Source organism: Chaetodon auriga, chromosome 19 (genome assembly GCF_051107435.1).
Source record: "Chaetodon auriga isolate fChaAug3 chromosome 19, fChaAug3.hap1, whole genome shotgun sequence".
In the NCBI taxonomy this organism is placed as follows: Eukaryota; Metazoa; Chordata; class Actinopteri; order Chaetodontiformes; family Chaetodontidae; genus Chaetodon; species Chaetodon auriga.
The window spans coordinates 606,593-628,015 of NC_135092.1; the positions used below are offsets into that span (position 1 = coordinate 606,593).

Genomic DNA, 21,423 nt, shown 5'->3' on the forward strand with positions numbered 1-21,423 from the left:
TCGACGGATCCTCCAAATGCGTCCTCCTTTTCCCTGTATTCGGAGGACGCATCGCTACTATCCTTCACGCCTCCCATATCCCAAGATGCTTTGCGCACCAATTTTTTTTTTTTTTTATGATGGCGACCTGTTGATACGACGAGCTTAGTTAATTGTTAGCCTTATTAAAACCCTTCACTTACAAATGTTACAAGCTCGCATGTCAACTAATATCCTATTGTAACTGTGAAGATATTCACATCAGGTGAATTTGTAAGTTGTATAATAGGCTACATATCGCTCCTCTAACAAGCGATAGGAGCGGTACGGCCGCATCTCTGCACCCCGTACGTGTGTTTTTCCCTGCCTTCGCGCAGCGTTATGACGTAATCGGCCTTCAAATCCACCCTCCGAAGGATGCAGCCGCTGAATTGGGACACAGATGACTACGACTAATACCGCTACGTCTTCTTAGGCTGCTGCTGCCGCTGCCTCTGTGTGTATTGGCAGTTGGCAAACTGTCTTAGAGATGCATTACTGCCAGCAACTGGACTGGAGTGTATAGCGAATTAAATATATAGTGATGGGAATTCCGGCTCTTTTAAGAGAGCCAGTTATCACGGCTCGGCTCTCATAGAAGAGCCGGCTCTTTCGGCTCCCAAGTGGCTCTTCAGATTTTTTGTTGCTTAAAATTATTTATTACCAAAATAATGTAAAATTATGTGAAAAATTAATTACTAATGTACAAAACATACTTTATATCAAATGTTACTGCATTTCCTGCAGTCACTCATTTTCTCACCTTTCCAGCGTTTTCCCCACTCACCAACATGAGCAGGAACCCATTGGAAGCATGTAAATATACTCTTAATTTCCATCCTGTACAAAATAGGAATATTTTATTGTTGAAATCTCTTCCAAATGATGATCTGCCAGATCATATGCTTGCTAATGCTGAAAAGCTGTCAGAGGGCACTGTTTCAGCAAAAGCCAAGGTATGGCAATGTGATATGACATCACAAAAATACTCATCATTATAGGATTTTAAAAACATAACAATGCCTACTGTTTGCATGAAATTTGATACTTAGAGCAGTGAAAAAGCCTTTCATCCTAACCATTTTGGTGCATATTTGAGCACCATGGACAGAGAGCAGAGGTCTAATTATGATTAGTCATTTGTTTGAGGGTTTGGGTACTTGTATAAAGCAGCGAAAATTCTTCTAACACACCATCAAAAATCATAGAGGAACAAACAAGACTCCAACAAGATACTGACAAGATACAAGATACTCACTGACACTCAATCACTGACAGGCATATAATGGATCTATCAGAGATCTATCTTCTTTTTGTAGACAAATAGGCCTGAACCTCAGTGGTAGATGCCACTATTGTTGAGATTGTAACATTAGTTTTGACTTCATGGGAACGCTAATTATGATATAATTCATCAAATAGCATCAGGTTGCTTGTTGTAGGCAATTTGCTCTTTGCAAAGCACAAATTTTAGTCAGCAGATTAGTGGAGGAAGACATTTCCATCTCTTACATTATGGTACAGTAGGTTGCTATTTGATTTGTATATAAGAGGGTAGTATCTGGGCCTTACCTGGGCAAAGTCTGCCACCCGATCATCGATGTTTAATGTCTTTGTCAATGTATATTCCACAGCCATAAACATGAGGTGAGTTATTCTCTCATCACTTGTTGTTCTGAGATTTTTGTTTGTTTGCTTGTTTGTTGTAATAAACACTGAATCTGAGAAATGCTGACCAAAATAGTTATTGACTATGCGCCACACTAAAAGTTACATTGACTTGTTCTTCAATTTCTGCTGTATGTTGAGGTCTACACTCGGAAAGGGGAATAACTGGGAGGAATGAAAGAAGCTGAAACTGTGGGGCTGTACTGTAATTAATACTACATTTTTTTTCATTAACAATCCACCCAAAACTTTGGAAATTTGTCTCATTATGTTCCTTGCTGTTGAAACACTCTTGGCAGGATCTGTGTCATATTGTCCATGGAGATTAGCCCAGTATGCCAGCATCAACTTCACTCTTCAGAATTTTTCTAACTCTGTTACAATGTTTCCTCCACAAACATTGTAACAGAAAAAATCAGATTTAAAATAAACATAATCTAATTGATGATGCATTAAGTATGTATCACCAGCAGATGGGGATGCCATTACATGAGCGGTTGATTTAACAACCATAGAGATAACTACTGTACATTTTGTAGTTTTTCATATCACTCAGATCAATAGGCTCTGTGCACAAGCCTCGTGACGTACTTCCGATTCCGCCTGAAATCGGCAAACCAGTTTCCGGTTTACTTCCCTCTCCAGTCAAAACAGCGCTAAAATAAATACAAGGAATGAAAAATGAATCAACATCCACGAAAGAAGACGAAGTATAATGTGAGGGGGACTTTTAAGTTCCAGAAGACGGTGAATGGCTCTAATGAGCACTGTTGTGTGCCACTTTGTGCCAGCTCAAGTCGCTATAACAGCGAGCTTAGCTTCCACTGCTTCCCGAAGGACACCGAACTTCGTGCACAGTGGCTGCAGAAAATATGCAGAACGGGATTTTCGGTAACTCAGCATACGAAGGTATGCAGCCGACATTTCGAAAATGCCCAAATTCGAAATACCCCCAAAGGTAGACGGGTTTTAGCAGCAAACGCAGTGCCAACACTGTTTGAATGGAACAGTTACACAGCAACCAAGACAAGAGCCGGTGTTTGGGATCGCCGCCCTCGACTGACATCAAGCCGAGAAACATCACCTGTGCCCTGATCTTTGTCTGACACTGAAATGGACATAAAGTCAACACAGTTAGCAACAGTAAAGAACATACGAAGCAAACACAAAACTAAAAAATTAGCATGTTGCTAACGTCAGCTAGTCAGCTAACGTCACCAATAAATCACTTATCCTCGTACTGGTGAACGTAACTAGAGATGTAGAGACGAAACCCTTTTTCCCGTTTGCTCTTCGGAGCAGGAGAGTGGGCATCCACGATACGATGAACATCGTTGATAGATATCTTTGACAGATTTTGCAGGCATCTTGTAAAGTTCATTGTGATGACTAGCTGACGTTAGCAACGTATGTTCTTTACTGTTACTTGTTGTGCTAACTGTGTTGACTTAATGTCCATTTCAGTGTCAGACAAAGATCAGGGCACAGGTGGTGTTTCTCGGCTTGATGTCAGTCGAGGGCGGCGATCCCAAACACCGGCTCTTGTCTTGGTTGCTGTGTAACTGTTCCATTCAAACAGTGTTGGCACTGCGTTTGCTGCTAAAACCCGTCTACTTTTGGGGTATTTCGAATTTGGGCATTTTCGAAATGTCAGCTGCATACCTTCGTATGCTGAGTTACCGAAAATCCCGTTCTGCATATTTTCTGCAGCCACTGTGCACGAAGTTCGGTGTCCTTCGGGAAGCAGTGGAAGCTAAGCTCGCTGTTATAGCGACTTGAGCTGGCACAAAGTGGCACACAACAGTGCTCATTAGAGCCATTCACCATCTTCTGGAACTTAAAAGTCCCCCTCACATTATACTTCGTCTTCTTTCGTGGATGTTGATTCATTTTTCATTCCTTGTATTTATTTTAGCGTTGTTTTGACTGGAGAGGGAAGTAAACCGGAAACTGGTTTGCCGATTTCAGGCGGAATCGGAAGTACGTCACGAGGCTTGTGCACAGAGCCTATTCAGTTCATTCCAGATGGCGTAAATAGCCTGCATAATACCATACCTCACATCAACAACACAATCACATACACATGATCCAAAAAGTCAGTGGAATAAGATGAAACTCTGGTTTTTCCCTTCATTGTCACATTTCAAGTTTCAAGTTTATTTACCTGTTCAATCAACCATCACAGCTGAGATGAAACGTTTCTTTGGGATATGGGCTCAAAAAAATGCACAAAACTTCCAAATACAAACATGTTAACATCAAAAGCCTATGAATGCATCAAAAAAGTGATTGCAATAAAAGCTTTAAGTTTGAATTCAAAGTGCACCTGGGTAAAAAGATAAAAATAACATCTTAATTGCTGCTAAAAATGATGTGAGATTTGACAACTTTAGATGAGTGTGTCTGTGTTGAATAAGGGATGTATGAGTGCTGGTATACAAGTTTTATAAATGCCATTAGATCTTGCATTTGCAAAATGAGATTAATACTACCTTTTTTCTTGCAAACATTCCCATAGGCTATACAGAAAAAATGCATTGTCAGCAGGATATAGATCTAGAGGCATACAGTTCTATTCCCAGTGAGATACAGTATGGTGATCATCTTTCCTGTCTTGCTTTCAATTCAGAAACCATCAACAGATGGAAATTCTGTGTTTTCTAAATCAGAGAATCATCCTAATCCTTAAAACAAATCTCAATTTGTACTTCCCCATCCAGAAGCCTTGGGTGAACAGTAAGGTCCACCTCCTACTAAAGCAGTGTTTCTCGATTCCGATCCTCGGGCCCCCCTGCCCTGCATTTTTAGATATTTCCTGCTCCAATTCAAATGAGTGGCTCGTTATCAAGCCATCGAGCCGATCATTTGAATCAGCTGTGGTGGAGGAGGGAAACATCTAAAACATGCAGGGCAGGGGGGCCCGAGGACCGAAATTGAGAAACACTGTAGAATCAGAATCAGAATCAGAAACAGCTTTATTGCCAAGTACGCTTTTACACATACGAGGAATTTGTTCTGGTGAAATTGGTGCATGACACATCTACTAAAATAAGAGCATAAAATATAACAATTTAAATATATATACACAAGTCTGTTTTTTGTTGTTTGCTATTTTCCGGAAACACAGTCTGTTTTTCAGAAAGAAGAGTCCAAGTTGAGCGTTAATGTAAAGCATAGGGTTGTATTTATATTAATGTGACAAAATGAGTCCGAGGTGGAATGTGAAGAGTGTCGGGGGGGTTCCGGGCCTTGTTGGTAAGGCTGACAGCAGACGGGAAAAAACTGTTCTTGTGGCGTGAGGTTTTGGTCCTGATGGACCGCAGCCTCCTGCCAGAGGGGAGTGACTCAAAGAGTTTGTGTCCGGGGTGAGAGGGATCAGCCACAATCTTTTCTGCACGCCTCAGGGTCCTGGAGGCGTACAGGTCCTGAAGAGATGGGAGATTGCAGCCAATCACCTTCTCTGCAGACCGAATGACACGCTGCAGTCTGCCCTTGTCCTTGGCGGTGGCAGCAGCATACCAGATAGTGATGGAGGAGGTGAGGATGGACTCAATGTTGGCTGTGTAGAAGTGCACCATCATTGTCTTTGGCAGGCTGAATTTCTTCAGCTGCCGTAGGAAGTACATCCTCTGCTGTGCTTTCCTGATGAGGGAGCTGATGTTCAGCTCCCACTTGAGGTCCTGGGAGATGATAGTTCCCAGGAAGCGGAAAGACTCCACAGTGTCAATAGTGGAGTCACAGAGGGTGATGGGGGCAGGTGAGGCTGAGTTCTTCCTGTTGTCCACAACCGTCTCCACTGTCTTTAGAGCATTGAGCTCCAGGTTGTTCTGATTGCACCAGGTCACCAGATGGTCAACCTCCCACCTGTAGGCGGACTCGTCGCCATCAGAGATGAGTCCGATGAGGGTGGTGTCGTCCGCAAACTTCAGGAGCTTGACAGACTGGTGACTGGAGGTGCAGCTGTTCGTGTACAGGGAGAAGAGCAGAGGAGAAAGAACACAGCCCTGGGGGGATCCGGTGCTGATGGTCTTAGCGTCGGAGACGTGTTTCCCCAGCTTCACGCACTGTTTCCTGTCAGACAGGAAGTCTGTAATCCACCTGCAGGTGGAGGCACGCTCAGCTGGGAGAGCTTCTCCTGAAGCAAAGTTGGGATGATGGTGTTGAAGGCAGAGCTGAAATCCACAAACAGGATCCTAGCGTAGGTTACTGCGGAGTCCAGGTGCTGGAGGATGAAGTGGAGAGCCAAGTTGACTGCATCGTCTACAGACCTGTTGGTTCTGTAGGCAAACTGCAGGGGGTCCAGGAGAGGGTCAGTGATATCTCTGAGGTGTGAGAGCACAAGGCGCTCAAAGGACTTCATGACCACAGAGGTCAGGGCAAGGGGTCTGAAGTCATTAAGTCCTGTGGTCCTTGGCTTCTTGGGAACAGGGATGATGGTTGAAGACTTGAAGCAGGCTGGCACGTGACATGTCTCCAATGAGGTGTTAAAAATGTCTGTGAACACTGGAGACAGCTGATCAGCGCAGTGCTTCAAGGCAGATGGGGAGACAGAATCCGGTCCAGCTGCTTTCCGGGGGTTCTGTCTCCTAGAGTCTGTTGGTGTCCCTTTCATGGATGGAAAGAGTCGTCACTGAGGTGGGTGGGGAGGGGGGGGGGGGGGCTTTAAGGTGGGCATTGGTGGAGGAGACTGGAGCTGGAGCTGTTCAGAGGTGTTGTGAGGGATGGTTGCTGGACTGTCCCTTTGTCTTTCAAAGCGGCAGTAGAACTGGTTCGGGTCGTTGGCTAGGCATCGATCGTTGATGGAGTGGGGGGCTTTAGGCTTGTAGTTAGTGATCTGCCTGAGCCCTTTCCAGACAGACGCAGAGTCGTTAGCTGAGAATTGGTGTTGGAGCTTCTCAGAGTACAGCTGTTTAGCCTCTTTCACCGCCTTGCTAAACTTGTACTTCGACTCTTTGTATCTGTCTTTGTCCCCACTCCTGAAGGCCTCTTCCTTTGCCAACCTTAGCTGCCCGAGTTGGGCTGTGAACCAGGGTTTGTCATTGTTGTAACTCACCCTGGTGCGTGATGGAACACAGCAGTCCTCACAGAAGCTGATCTAGGACGTCACAGTCTCCGTGTACTCGTCCAGACTGTTGGTCGCAGTCCTGAACACATCCCAGTCAGTAGAGTCCAAACACGCCTGGAGATCCTCCACAGCCTCGCTGGTCCACTTCCTTGATGTCCTCACTACAGGTTTGCAGAGCTTTAGTTTCTGCCTGTACGCAGGAATCAGGTGTAGCATGATGTGGTCAGAGTGGCCCAGTGCAGCACGGGGGATGGCGTGATAAGCATCCCTGACTGTGGTGTAACAGTGATCCAGAATGTTCTCCTCTCTGGTCGGGCATTTGATAAACTGTCTGTATTTAGGGAGTTCGTGCGTGAGGTTACCTTTGTTAAAGTCGCCAAGGACAATAACTAAAGAGTCCGGGTTGGTCCGCTCCACACGCAGTATCTGGTCAGCGAGCATACGCTGTGCATCCTGCACGTTGGCTTGCGGAGGGATGTAAACGCCGACCAGAATGAATGAAGCGAACTCACGGGGTGAATAAAAAGACTTACAGTTAATGGTGAAAGATTCCAGGTCAGGAGAACAGTGCTAATGGATCACTGTCACGTCGTTGCACCAACCACTGTTGATGTAGAAACAGATTCCTCCACCTTTAGTTTTGCAGGAAAGTTCCGTGTCTCTGTCCGCGCGGTGGAGTTGGAAGCCAGCCAGCTGCAGCGCAGAGTCCGGTATTAATCCACAGAGCCACGTCTCGATGAAGCACAAAACCGCAGATGAAGAAAAGTCCCTGTTTTTACCCAACAGCAGTTGCAATTCCTCCAGTTTGTTGGGCAGTGAACGCACGTTAGAGAGAAATATTCCCGGTAACGCTGTGCGTAGTCCGTGCTAGCGAAGACGCACAAGCGTGCCGGCCCGTTTTCCTCTCCTCCGGCGTTTCACTGCATGAGCAAGGGTGAGCGCACCTTTGACCAGTATGTCCAAAATTTCCACTGTTGGGAGCAGAAATTTAGGAAATAAATTCTCCGGTGTTGCTCCCCTGTTGTTCATGAGCTGTTCGTGAAAACAGGTTTAAAACACAAAACAAAACAAAACAATGCGCACCAACACACCGAGGCAGCCGTCCGCAGCGAGGCAGCCGTCCGCGGCACCATCTTGTACTAAAGGAACGTGACACTGCCTTCAGATCTGGTGATGCAATGGCCTACAGCTCATCCAGAGCTAACCTGAAGAGGGACATCAGGGAAGCTAAACATGCTGACAAGCTACAGATTGAGGAGCACTTCCACAACAATGCCGACCCCCACCGCATGTGGCAGGGTATCCAGGCCATCAAAGACTATCAGCCAAAAAAGACAGCCTCACCAACCAGCAATGCCTTCCTCCCTGATGAGCTCAACAGCTTCTACGCTCACTTCCACCGGGACAACACACAACCATCCAGCAAAACTGCTCCCCACCCAGATGAACAGCACCTCATGCTCTCCACTTATGACATGCGTTCTGCACTCAGCAGGGTGAATGTCCGTAAGGCTGCTGGCCCTGGCGGTATACCCAGCTGCATGCTCAAGGCTTGTGCAGAACAGCTGGTTGGAGTCTTCACTGACATTTTCAACCTGTCACTGGCCGAGGCAGCAGTCCCCATGTGCCTCAAGACCACCACCATCTGCCGGTACCGAAGCAGTCAGCTGCAGTGGGCCTTCCTGTTAAACCAAGATGGCGGCGCGTGCAGACGCAGCAGCTTGTGGCTCCCGTGTTTACATTTTTGTTTGTTTGTTTTTACTCATTTCTACGTTCACCACTCTTCTGGAAGCTCTCACACAGTACAGCAGGTCCAAACTGTGGAACTTTGGGGTACAGTTCGGACTCCACACACCCCCTAAACTGGACTTTATTCCACCGGAGCTGCTACAGACTCCAGAGCCCACCACCATCCCCCCACTGCTGCCTAGGAGACGGAGGAGGCACCGTAAACAAAAGAGGGGCAAGAGAGCCGGCTTGCGTGCTAGGCTACAAGCTAACCCTCACAGACCGGTGCTCCCCAGGCTCTTCCTCACTAACGCCAGGTCTCTCGCAAACAAAATCGACGAGGTCCATCTAAGGACTGTCTCTCGCTGGATGGACAGCTGTGTGACCGTTGTCACAGAGACCTGGCTGGACGATAACATCCTGGACGCAGCGGTGGAGCTAGCAGGGCGCTCTCTGTATCGGGCGGACAGGTCTGCAGCTTCGGGTAAGAGCAGAGGCAGAGGTTTGGCGCTGTACGTACACAATGCCTGGTGTACAGCTGCACACACCGTCGGCACATTCTGCTCTCCTGGTTTGGAATACCTGGCGGTGAAATGCCGACCATTCAAGCTGGTTAGAGAACTCTCGTCCATTGTTATTGTGGCCACCTACATCCCACCGCGGGCTAATGCTAAGCTAACATTAGAGGAGCTGTACTGCCTAATCAGCGGGCAGATGAACGACAACCCAGAAGCGGCTGTGATTGTGGCGGGAGACTTTAATTATGTCGAACTGAAGGCAGTGTTTCCCAAATTTCACAAGTACATAGTCTTTCCTACCAGAGACAATAACATTTTGGATCAGGTCTACTGCAACATCCCTGCTGCTTACAAGGCTGCAGCAGCTCCACACCTGGGCATGTCAGACCACATGTCAGTGGAACTGATTCCTGCATACAAGCCTCTGGCCTGCAGAACAAAGCCGACCACCAGGACAATACAGGTATGGACTGTGGAGGCCTCCTCTGCACTTCAGGACTGCTTTGAGCACACAGACTGGAGTGTGTTCAGTGAAGGGGCAGACCTGGAGGAGTATACATCATCTGTATTGTTCTACGTTCAGTTCTGCACTGATGCTGTCCTCCCTGTTAAGACCATCACAGTGTTTCCCAACCAGAAACCATGGCTGGATGGCACAGTACGGTCCCTGCTGAAAGCCCGGGACACCACCTACAGATCTGGAGATAGGCTGGCTTATAGCAGGGCTCGAGCAGAGCTGAAGAAAGGAATTAAGCAGGCCAAGCTCCGATATAAACAGAAAATTGACCACTTCAATAACAACAACCCCCAGAACATGTGGAGAGGCATCAGAACCATGACGGACTACAGGTCCAGCACTCAGCTCGCCAGCCACGACCCCACTCTGCCTGACACCTTAAACAGCTTCTTTGCCCGCTTTGACACGTCAGGCAGCAGAGAAGCTACACATCTACCCCGGCTGGAGGAGCAGCACCAGCCCCTCGTCCTACAGCAGCACCAGGTGACATCCACCCTGAGGAGGATCAACACCCGCAAAGCTACAGGACCGGATAAGGTGTCAGGCCAGACTCTGAGAACATGCGCTGACCAGACAGCAGGAGTGTTCCTGGACATTTTCAATCTGTCCCTGCAGCTGTCCATGGTTCCTGAGTGCCTCAAGTCGTCCACCATCATACCGGTGCCTAAGAAGACGTCCGCCACCTGCCTGAACGATTACCAGCCTGTTGCTCTAACCCCGGTAATCATGAAGTGCTTTGAACAGATTCTTCTCAGGTACATCAGAGACTTCATCCCCTCGGACCTAGACAGCCTTCAGTTTGCCTACAGAGGGAATCGGTCTACAGAGGATGCTGTCTCCATCACCCTGCACACAGCCCTGACCCATCTGCAGCAGCCCAACACCTATGTCAGGATGCTATTTGTTGACTTCAGCTCAGCTTTTAACACCATCATCCCAGACAAGCTGGCGCTGAAGCTACACGTGGTGGGTCTGCCTGTGTCACTGTGCCACTGAGAGACTTTCTCACCAACAGGCCTCAGGTGGTGAGAATAGGGAACGCAACATCATCCCCTCTGGTCCTCAGCACGGGCACGCCACAGGGTTGTGTGCTCAGCCCAGCCCTCTTCACCCTGTCCACACATGACTGTGCTGCCATCCACCCCACGAACACGGTCGTGAAGTTCGCGGACGACACTACAGTAGTGGGTCTCATCTCAGACAACAACGAGACCCACTACAGAGAGGAGATTTACCAGCTCACCCAGTGGTGTTCAGCCTACAACCTGGTTCTGAACACAGGGAAGACCAAGGAGGTCATTGTGGACTTTAGGAGGTCCAGGAAGACGGATCACGCCCCCCTCCTCATGGACGGAGAAGTGGTGGAGCGTGTGGACAACATCAAGTTCCTGGGCCTCCACATCACATCTGACCTCTCCTGGTCCATGAACACCTCCCGCCTGGTGAAGAAGGCACAACAAAGGCTTTTCTTCCTCAGTAAACTGAAACGGGCTGGACTTTCCTCTCGGCTGCTCGTGAACTTTTACAGGGCCACGATCGAGAGTATCCTCTGCCTCAGTGTGACAGTGTGGTATGGCAGCTGCACGGCACAGGGGAGGAAACAACTGGCACGGGTGGTAAAAACTGCACAAGGCATCGTGGGCTGCCCCCTTCTTGACCTGGACTCTATATATGCAGGCCGGGTCAAGAAGAGGGCAAGATCCATCGCCACGGACCCCAGCCACCCGGGCCACAGACTGAAGGACAGCTTCTTCCCCAGAGCTGTCAGAGCTATCACCCCCTGCAGCACCTCACACACACCTCACCACCCCGCAGCAACATCCACACACTCCCCCCCCCGCAGTCACACACACACCCCTTCCCCTGCCGCCTCACACCCACACCCCCTCCCCCCGCTGCCGAACACACATTCCCCCCCAAATAGCCACACACAGTCACTCCCACCTATTGGAGGGAGAAACTGTGAGGACACTTCTTTTTGCACACTGCACTCTGACCACCTTCACTTGCACCTTCTGTGTACTTGACATTTAAGTATACACACAGTACTTACTTTATTGCTGCTACATTTCAGTCTATTTCACTGCATTTTATGTATATTTTTATTGCATCTCGGTATATTTTCATTGCATTTTATGTATATTGTATATACGTTTTAAATGCTGACTTTTTATGCCCTGTGAGTTTATTTTATCTTATTTGCGAGTTTATTTTATCTTAGTTGTGAGTTCATTTTATTTTATCTTATTTTCTTTTCTTTTCTTTCTACACAGGGGTTGCAATGCAAATTTCGTTGACATGTCCATGCTCAATGACAATAAAAGCAATCTTGAATCTTGAATCTTGAATAATGACTTTTCCCCTGTCGCACTCATCCCCGTCATCATCATCAAGTGCTTTGAGAGGCTGGTCTTGGCCCACCTCAAAGGCTGTCTTCCCCCAACACTGGATTCCCATCAGTTTGCCTACCGACCAAACAGGTCGATGGAGAATGCCACGGCACTGCACTCCACCCTGACGCACCTGGACAACAACAACACCTATGCAGGGATGCTGTTCATCGACTTCAGCTCAGCATTCAACACAGTTATCCCCTCCAAGCTGGTCAACAAACTCAGTGATCTCGGCATCAGCACCTCCCTCTGCAACTGAACCCTGGACTTCCTGACCAACTGACCCCAATCTGTTAGGTTAGACAACCACACCTCCACCACCCTGACCCTGAACACCAGCATCCTACAGGGCTGTGTGCTAAGCCCTCTCCTCTACTTCCGCTTCACCCATGACTGCATGCCTGTGCATGGCTCCAACTCCATCATGAATTTCACAGCCGACACCATGGTGATAGGCCTGATTAACAACAACGACGAGTCAGCCTACAGGGATGAGGCTCAGCAGCTGCTGATGTGGAGCGCCAACAACAACCTGACCCTCAACACCAAGAAGACCAAGGAGCTCATCATGGACTACAGGAAAAACTAAAGGCTGCAGTCACACCCCCATTCACATCAATGGGGCTGAGGTTGAATGTGTCTCCATCTTCAAGTTCATGGGCATCTCCGAGGACCTCTCCTGGACCCTCAACTCCTTCGTCCTGATAAAGAAGGTTCAACAGCACCTCTATTCCCTGAGAAGACTGTGGAAAGTTAACCTGGCTCCCTAAACCCTAGTTAACTTCTACCGCTGCACCATCGAGAGCATCCTGACCAACTGCATCTCAGTATGGTACAGCAGCTGTACAGCCTCTGAGCAGAAGGCTCTGCTAACTGCCATCGAGGACCTCCATTGCAAGTGGTGTCTAAGATGGGCACGCAGCATCAGCAGAGACAGCTCCCACCCCAACCATGGACTGTTTGCCTCCCTTCCATCTGGTAGGAGGTTCAGGAGCCTCCATTCCTGCACCACAGGAACAGTGAAGTAGTATTTTCCTTGGGTGCAATAGTATTTTCTCAGGTGCAATAGTATTTCTCAAGTGCAATACAATACATGTCATGTCAGCAGTTAGTTTTTCTCAATAAGACCACTAGCAACAGTACTTTTTTTTATGGCAGTAGGATTCTTTGGCATTTACTATTTTTACTATTTTTAATAATCTGTACAAATGTACATAGACATAGTTAGTTCATAGTTCTATTCTGTATCTATATATTTTTATTTTTTGACCTGTTATGCCACCGTGCTTGCTTTTTGTAACCTGCTTGCTGCAACGACTAAATTTCCCCGATGTGGGATCAGTAAAGTCCTATCTTATCTTATCGTATCTTTTAATCCAAACTCCATTCACGTTCGTCATCTTCAGTGTCTTGCACTGTTGGGCGACCTACCAACAACCTCCCTTTGCTAACAAAAAAAAAGTGCTTCTTCAATAGACCTATTTTCTTGACGTACCGCCTTCGTGAGCTTCACTGGATGTCACTGGTCACTGGAATGTTATCTGAACTCAGTGATTACCCTCCACTCATCTTTCCCTTTTTCCTTTTTTTTTTCTTTTTTAATCCCTTTCATTTGTTCTGGACTGGCTGTTACTTGATATCGAATTCGTCTTCCTTGTATTCTGCGATTTTACTGCAATCCATACTCGTTAATCTACTTCCGATTCACTTGCCATTGATTAAAGGATAGGTTCAGCATTTTCAAAATTCAACGCCTTTCTCCTGCAGTAGGCCTACAACCATTCACAGGCTTCTGTTGTTGGGATTGAAGTTGTATACCATTAATTCCATTTGTTTTAATTAAACATTTGTTGTCTAAAAATACCCTTTGCCAGATGTTTACTGCTGTTGTAGCGTATAGAGCAGCTCAGCCGTTACGTCACTGTCCGGGGTTTCCTAGAGAAGTGAACCCTACGGCGTCATGGCGGAGGCCGGTTGTCGGAAGATCCTGGATTGAAATGCCAGCTTTCTACTGTCGCAGCTGACCGACGAGCGATAGACTTTGTTTACATCTAGAACGAAAAAGGGGACTTACTTGATTTTTGGAGGGAGAGGAAAACCAACACTGCGTCTGCTCTACCGAACTGAGTGGTTCGGGGCTGCTCTCCCTAACTGGGAGATAGCTAGCTAGCTAGCGTAGTGTTAGCTATAAGCGGCTGCTAGCTCACTAGTTAAATAAGAGAAGAAAGGACCTCTGACGTGGGAACGCGGATTTAGACTGTTGTTTTGTTGGAGTTTCACAGGTAACATAAAATAATATCAGGTAACCTACAGCGTGGAGGTACTTGTCCTTTAGTTCAGTGAAACAGTAGGCTAACTTGCATGTTGATGTGGTAAAAGCCGCGAGACGTGAGCGGCTAATGAAAACAAGATGGAAGAGGGTGAAGTTGGGTTAGCTAATTTGGGTTTGTGGGTTTAATAATGAATACTAAATTCTTTTTGTGCTCTGCTGTGGCCCACTACTTATACGGACATTTGCATAGTTAAATACAGTTGACTGTTAAATGCTGTGTATTGGTTTTAACCAGAAAGGGAACATTCCAGCGGTTCACTGCTAAGATAAAGTAGCGCAAAGTTTTGTCATTTTGTTAGCTTCCGTGCTAGCCTCGTGCTTCATACTGTTAGTTAACGCTACTATCCTTGACAACACCAGTAAACGCTGGTCTAACCTCCTTCTCACTTTATTTTTATTGAAACACGTTGACTTTTAAAAAATGACCACACAGTTGCGCCACATCCTGTGGAATTATATAACTGTTGCTTTTACTGTTTTACAAGTTTGACGATTTTCAAATCCACAATATCAGAATACTAGCATAGCATAAAAGAGCCAGCAAACTAATCAGTTATACATGGGGGGCAACCATTATACTGGAGCAATAAAGTGGCTAGCATTAATCAGGCAACTGGTGGCGATACGATAATGTTGCGTGATATTGTTCTCCGTTTGGATTTCGAGACGAGACACTGCTAGCGCGTCGGCTGTGTATGCATAAGGCTGCAGTAATGCAGCCGTACCCCGCCAATAGCTAATACTGGCGTCAGTAGCCGGTATTAGCTAGTTAGCTACAAGCTAAACTGTAGCCACACTAAGACTTGATGACACCAAGGTTGGCTGAGGAGCCTTTACTTAAATGCGTTTTGGCCTTAGCTGAGGATAAGGTGATTATTTAATGTTTAGAGTGCCCACGGAACTGTGTGTGGATGCGAAAACACGCACAGGCCTTATAGGCCTCCGGTGAGTGAACGAATACAGCGAAGTTTCGTGTAACGTAAGCTATAGTCAACCGCACAGCTGCGTATGTTTTGGTCTTAACTTAAGATGATCATATAAATGTATATGAGCATGAATGTTTTCAGATATGTTCCAATTTGAGAAAGTCTTGTGCGAAACCATATTGACAACCTCACAAAGACAATTCATTTGTTAAACTTTGATGCAGTCGGTATAGTTGGTCAGCGATTGTGTGATCAGCTGCAGATGGTTTTACTTTGTAAACATGAGGATTTGTAGGCCTACCTGTCTTGAATTATTCTGCCATATTGTGCCGATTTTAACAAGCACAGCTTTATCAGAACCCATTCATACATACTAGTGACAAAGCATAATGTTATTGAAAGTAGTCAGCCATGATGAAGGTACAGTCCCGGATAGTATTTCTAATGTTGTTAATGTGTATACAGGTTAACCACGTGGAACATAATACAGCAGGCTGTCAGGGAAGTCTATATTTTTGGACTTCAACATGGCTGGACGCAGTGAGGATGAAAGTGTAAGCAACAGCAGTGGAGAATCAAGGTAAATCAACTAATTATCTTTCGCAAAAGGACATCAGAGTTGTTTTGTTGATATTGATGTGTGTTTTGGTTTTTATTAAAATATCATCTCAGATGATACTGCTGATAGTGTATTAATAGTAATTTGCATTCTGTTTACTTCCAATTTGTATGTATGTGACACTGCCATCTCCAGTATGTTTATAATGAGTTTTACTGATGTCTATACCACTTTCTACAGTGTCGTTTTTTTCCATACATGATTGTTGTTTACACTACACAGCAGTATATAGTGTATTGAGGCAAGATTTTACATATCTGGAATGTTATGATGGCTGCAATAATTAGCGCCTGATTGCAAGTTAAACTGTTGAATGCCAGGTAACCCTACTCAAATTTGCACTTGCACATATGTAATTGGCTAACATATCTCATTACCAGGTGACACTATGTTGTGCTAAAAGTTTAGCAATTGGCACTCCAGCTGCATTAACACAGTTTTCTTATTCTGATGTTGTCATTATCTAAATAAATGAGCTACTGCATGCAGTACAATAGATACACACGTCTAAGTACTGTCATGTTTATCTGTGTACCAGACTTGGATTGCTGTCAATAACATTTAAAGGCTGAACACCCTCTGTAATTTTTCTTGTTGAAAAACATGTTAATAATTAGTAAAAGAGTGGTATAGAAAAGGGCAATATTTTTGGCACCAGTGTTTATATTGGTCTAAAAATGTTTTGAATGATGGTTAATCTAGTAATGACTAATACACAAATATGCTTTTTGTTGATTTTCTCTTTACATGTGACAGTAATTCTGATGATGAATCCGGTTCTGGATCAGGCTCTGCATCAGGGTCTGGCTCAGGCTCCAGTTCCAGCTCCTCCAGCAGCAGCAGCCAGTCAGGGAGCAGTGACTCAGGTAGTGGCTCAGAGTCCGGCAGCCAGTCAGATTCTGACACAGAGAAATCCAAGGAGAAGATGGAACAGCCAAATAAGTCAAACATCGATGGAGCTGAGGTAAAAAAAAAGAAAAGAAATTATGTAAAATATATAGGCAACTACTGGCTCATATTTGTTAGTCGAACTGCACATGTGTATTAAATGATTCAGACAAGAAAATGTTTGATCATTATGTTTTCACAATAAAGCTGCCGTTATATAATCGTGAAATTGCTCAATGCTGCATGACAGTCAAAATAGACTAGATTAGAGTGCATTTCCTTGCATCTTTGTGGCAACACTTCCTTTAATGCAGAGAACTGGTTAAAAATGCTGTCCAGTTGTCAAAGTTGAATTGGTTTGACCTTTGACCTAGTTTGACACTTTGTCAGTGTTCTGCTGGTGATACACTGCTAATCATGTGAAAGCTTTCAACCATTCACAATTTTTGGCTAACCTTGCATCGTGCTCATTGATTGCAGTTCTGGAAGTCTAACCCGAGTATCCTAGCAGTGCAAAGATCTGCAATGCTCAGGAAACAACAGCTTCAGCAGCAGCAGAGGCAAAGCTCCTCAAACGGTGGATCTGATGAGGTTTGTTTCAAACAGATTCCCATTATACTTTTTCTCTGCTATTTGAATCAGAATCAGAACCAGAAAAAGCTTAATTGCCAAGTACGATTTTACACATATGAGGAATTTGTTGTGGTGAAATTGGTGTATGACACATCTACTAAAATAATTTTAGTAAAACTGGAAACTAATCACCATTTGGAGATGTTGTTGATGTACTTAAACCTGTAACTGAGGTACGCTACCCGATTATTTAGAAACATTCTTTCTTTGATGATAATCTTCTGTAGAACTCGTCAAGTAGTGATGAGTCTGACTCATCAAGTGGATCCAAAAGGAGAAGAAATTCAGGCTCCTCCGACTCTGCATCGGGTTCTGGATCTGGGAGTGGTTCTGTATCAGACTCATCAGCAGAGGACAACAGTGAGGAAACAGCATCAGACTATGAGCCCAGTCACAAAATCAAAAGCAGAAAACCTCCAACCAAGTAAGTGGACAGTTTCTAAAGAGCATGGCCGGTACCAGCTCTATATGAAAAGTGTCCTGAGACAACTTCTGTGCTTCTGTGATTTGCCGCTCTATAAATATAATTGAATTGAACTTTCCTTTCATGGCTGCCTGGGTACACAGAGTTACATTATTCTCTTAACTATTTCCCTTTGTAGTGGTTGCTCACCTCAGCGGTCTTGATCATAAGACCTTTAAAAGAATACGTAAGAAAAAGAATACATAGCGGGGTTTCAGTTTAACTCAACACATGAATTATCTCTTCACCTCTTGTCATATCTCAGGATGAATTTTCGGAATGGGAAGAAAAGCAGCACCCAGAGGAAGAAAGCCCAAAAGTGTTCTTCCTCAGAGGATGAGGATGATAACTACAAGAAGGTGGCGTCTGCGGGTCCACGGCGGCAGGCCACAGTCAACATCAGCTACAAGGAGGATGAGGAGCTGAAGACTGACTCAGATGACCTGGTGGAAGTTCTGGGTGAAGATGTTCCTCAGCCTGAGGAAGATGAGTTTGAAACCCTGGAGAGAGTGATGGACAGCAGGATAGGAAGGAAAAGAGGTAAGAAACACTGTGCTAAGATTCATGTCATTCCATGGGAAGATGGGAATGCATGGAATATCTGAACTATTATAAAATTTTAAGAGTTGTTAGGAAAATTATGGACTTGTAGACAAAAGGTCATAAGATAACAGGGAGATAGCCTTGAACTCTTCTGTGAGGCAAAAACAGTTTTTTGTTGCTCTGTACTGTTCGCCTTTAAACAAAAAATATTTCAGCCAAGGATAAATAAATCAATATTGTAGACAGTATTACTTTGTTTTTTTTTATCTAACAGCAACAGGAAGTGCAACTACTGTGTATGCTGTAGAAGCAGACGGAGACCCCAATGCCAACTTCAGTTCCAACAAAGAAGTTGGTGAGATCCAGTATTTGATAAAATGGAAGAACTGGGCCCATATCCACAACACTTGGGAGACAGAGGAGACACTCAAGTTACAGAATGTCAAAGGTATGAAGAAACTGGACAATTTCAAGAAGAAGGACCAGGAGAAAAAGAAATGGTGAGAGCTTGTTTAATTAATAATACTGTATCTATAGTTTAACACACTGAGAGCTGGGACAAATATGATGACAACCACGACAGACAAAAGTAATCAAAGTCTCAGTAGCTAGCTGTCCTCCCTTGTTAGTGCAGTGACCTTGTCAATGCTGAACCCCATAATTGAATTTACCTATTTCTATCTCAATACATACTAGTGTTGTCACGATACCAACATTTTGGTATCGATACCGGTACCAAAATGTATTTCGATACTTTTCAATACTTTCGATACTTTTCCAAATAAAAAGAAAACACAATAAACGTCATTATTGACTTTATTTTATTGGAAAATCTAACTATGCATCAGTAAATAAAATAAAATACCACAAAGACAGGCTTTTCTAATGCAATGCAATTTTTTATCCGCGTTTAGACGAGCGTTCTCAGCAGGAATTGTTTGTTTATACGAAGACGCAAAAGTGGGCGAATTCGATTGGATATGCATGCCAGGCCGCAGGGTGGTACTGTGATAGAGCGCCTACGACGTGTTGGGGCATCCAAAATTTGACACATGCAATTGTATACACGTCTCTGTTCGCCTGTAGTATCCGTATACATTCTATACAATTGTTGAAATGACTCTTGTATGTTGACTACAGCTGCTAGCACAGCTTGAACATCGGTGGGATCCACGTAGTCAAACATATTGTTTGTTGTTGTTTTACCGGCTTGGCGCGTTGAGTGTGACGTAAGGTGTAGTTGCTATGCGACGTGACGTGACGCGACGTGGTTTTGCGCTTCTTGCCGTTTAGACGGAGATGCAACCCGAGTCGTCTTCAAAACTCTGCACTCTGGAAGGCGTCTTCAGATTTTTGCGGTTTCAGACCTCGACGGCGCCGTCGCCGTGTAAACGAAAGGCACTTCCGATAAAATATTTTGTCGTTTTCATTCGCAATCGTCTTCGTATAAACGGGGTCTCAATTTCTCTCTGTCTTCAGACTCCTGCTCCGTTTGCAGCTTCACGCTGCTCACTCGGTCGCTCGCTCACTCGCCGGATCGCTCGCCTCGGCTGAAATTACAATGCGGTGACGTCACGCGGCGACGTAAAAAAAAAAAAAAAAGTACCGGTCCCATCCAAGCGCAGTATAGTACCGTTTTAAATGCCTCAGTACCCCGGTACCAATTTAGTACCGGTATACCGAACAAGCCTAATACATACACATAGATGAAAGAAGTTAAACAAACAAACGTCATTGTTTCTAACTTTATCCTATCCTTTATCCTGTCCTATCCTTTATCCTTTATCCTATCCTATCCTAGTAACTGTCCAATCATAGCTTAGTATCTTTAGAAATGGTAGAGCGTGCAGGAGTCATCCATAATGACAACTGTTTTTGTGTTGATAACGTTGATACGTTTTAACTGAAATGTTAACAACAGAGTGAAAATCAATACACAGGCATACAGAAAAGAGCATTTACCCTCCTTGCAGTGTCATCAACATGCTCACCTCCTTGCTATGTGTCAGAGTAATAGTGTACACACTGTGAATGTGTCTGTGTGTGGATATGCCTCAAGGGATAGCTCCTCTGGTGGAAACAGTATTGTAAAATTTTGACCAGTGGGAACATTTCTACCGTTGCATGGTATATATCATACTGCACTCTACACTGAAATACACAAACAATGCTCCTCCCCTTTATATGTTACATGAATCAATAACTGGTGAGGATGTGATTTGATGTCATGCCTGGGACATGTAGCTTTAGCCTCAGTCTTTTACCATTATATCATGTTTGCAGCCATGAAGTACATATTTAAGAGCCTTTTACAGGGTTCCTATTTTAATATGTGTCACATGGTAACATCAGCTGGAGACAGACTTCACAGCTATCTCATTGAGTTTAAGATCATTTTTATCTTGTGTTAGGTTGCTACGTGAATAAAATCTAACCTAAAACATCTTAGCTGACAAAATCAATGCCATCTAGCCGTCAGCTAGAAATGAGAGGCCTGGTCTTTTTTATTTTTTTAAGTTTTGGGAGAAATCAAAGGCTTAGTGTTTCAAAAATTTCTGCTAATTCCAGTGGTAAATTTGCCACAGTTATCACTGTAAGCTCCATATGTGCAGTGGGAGATTGAAAGGCTTGACAGGCATAGCAACAGTAGCTAAGGAGGGCAGGGCATAGCAAAAGATCAATTGTTAATATGATATATCAAAATAGCCATATTGTGACGGTTTGCTGTGGGCATGTGACGGGGAAGTTTCTTTTAGGGCGCCAGCCAGGTCTCTCTCCTGACATGTAAGATGTTTGATTTAGTCGGTCAGTTAAGTCTTTGCCTATTGTTATTTTCATTTAACCCAACACATCTCTTTTCCCCACATCAATACACACAAAGGCAATACATTTAACTATGCACACCTTCACTCATGAAAAAAAAAAACCTGAGCAACACAAAATCACAACACCACAAAATATTAAGGTTAACGCAAACACTGTATTTGTGGATCTCAGAGTCACAGTGGCAGTTCAGACAGTTCGATTCAGTCAGAAAAAAACAAAACAAATAAATATAAATATAAATATAAATAAATCTAAATCTAAATATATATATATCTATATATCTATC

At 44.8% G+C, this 21,423-nt stretch overlaps 1 protein-coding gene across 3 annotated transcripts in view; it reads left to right on the plus strand.

Moving 5' to 3' along the window:
- Window positions 1-13,836: 13,836 nt before the first annotated feature.
- Window positions 13,837-21,423, plus strand: part of chd1 (chromodomain helicase DNA binding protein 1) — a 57,453-nt gene continuing 49,866 nt past the window's right edge. For 2 of the 3 annotated variants that reach the window (XM_076757419.1, XM_076757422.1), the window contains exons 1-7: window positions 13,837-14,189; window positions 15,631-15,745; window positions 16,541-16,748; window positions 17,153-17,263; window positions 17,533-17,729; window positions 18,034-18,308; window positions 18,586-18,811. In XM_076757419.1, coding sequence (XP_076613534.1) covers window positions 15,693-15,745; window positions 16,541-16,748; window positions 17,153-17,263; window positions 17,533-17,729; window positions 18,034-18,308; window positions 18,586-18,811 — 1,070 coding nt within the window. In that variant the 5' untranslated portion in view covers window positions 13,837-14,189; window positions 15,631-15,692. Of the gene's footprint in view, window positions 14,210-15,630; window positions 15,746-16,540; window positions 16,749-17,152; window positions 17,264-17,532; window positions 17,730-18,033; window positions 18,309-18,585; window positions 18,812-21,423 lie in introns of all 3 variants that reach the window. The other variant, XM_076757421.1, reaches the window with a different exon arrangement.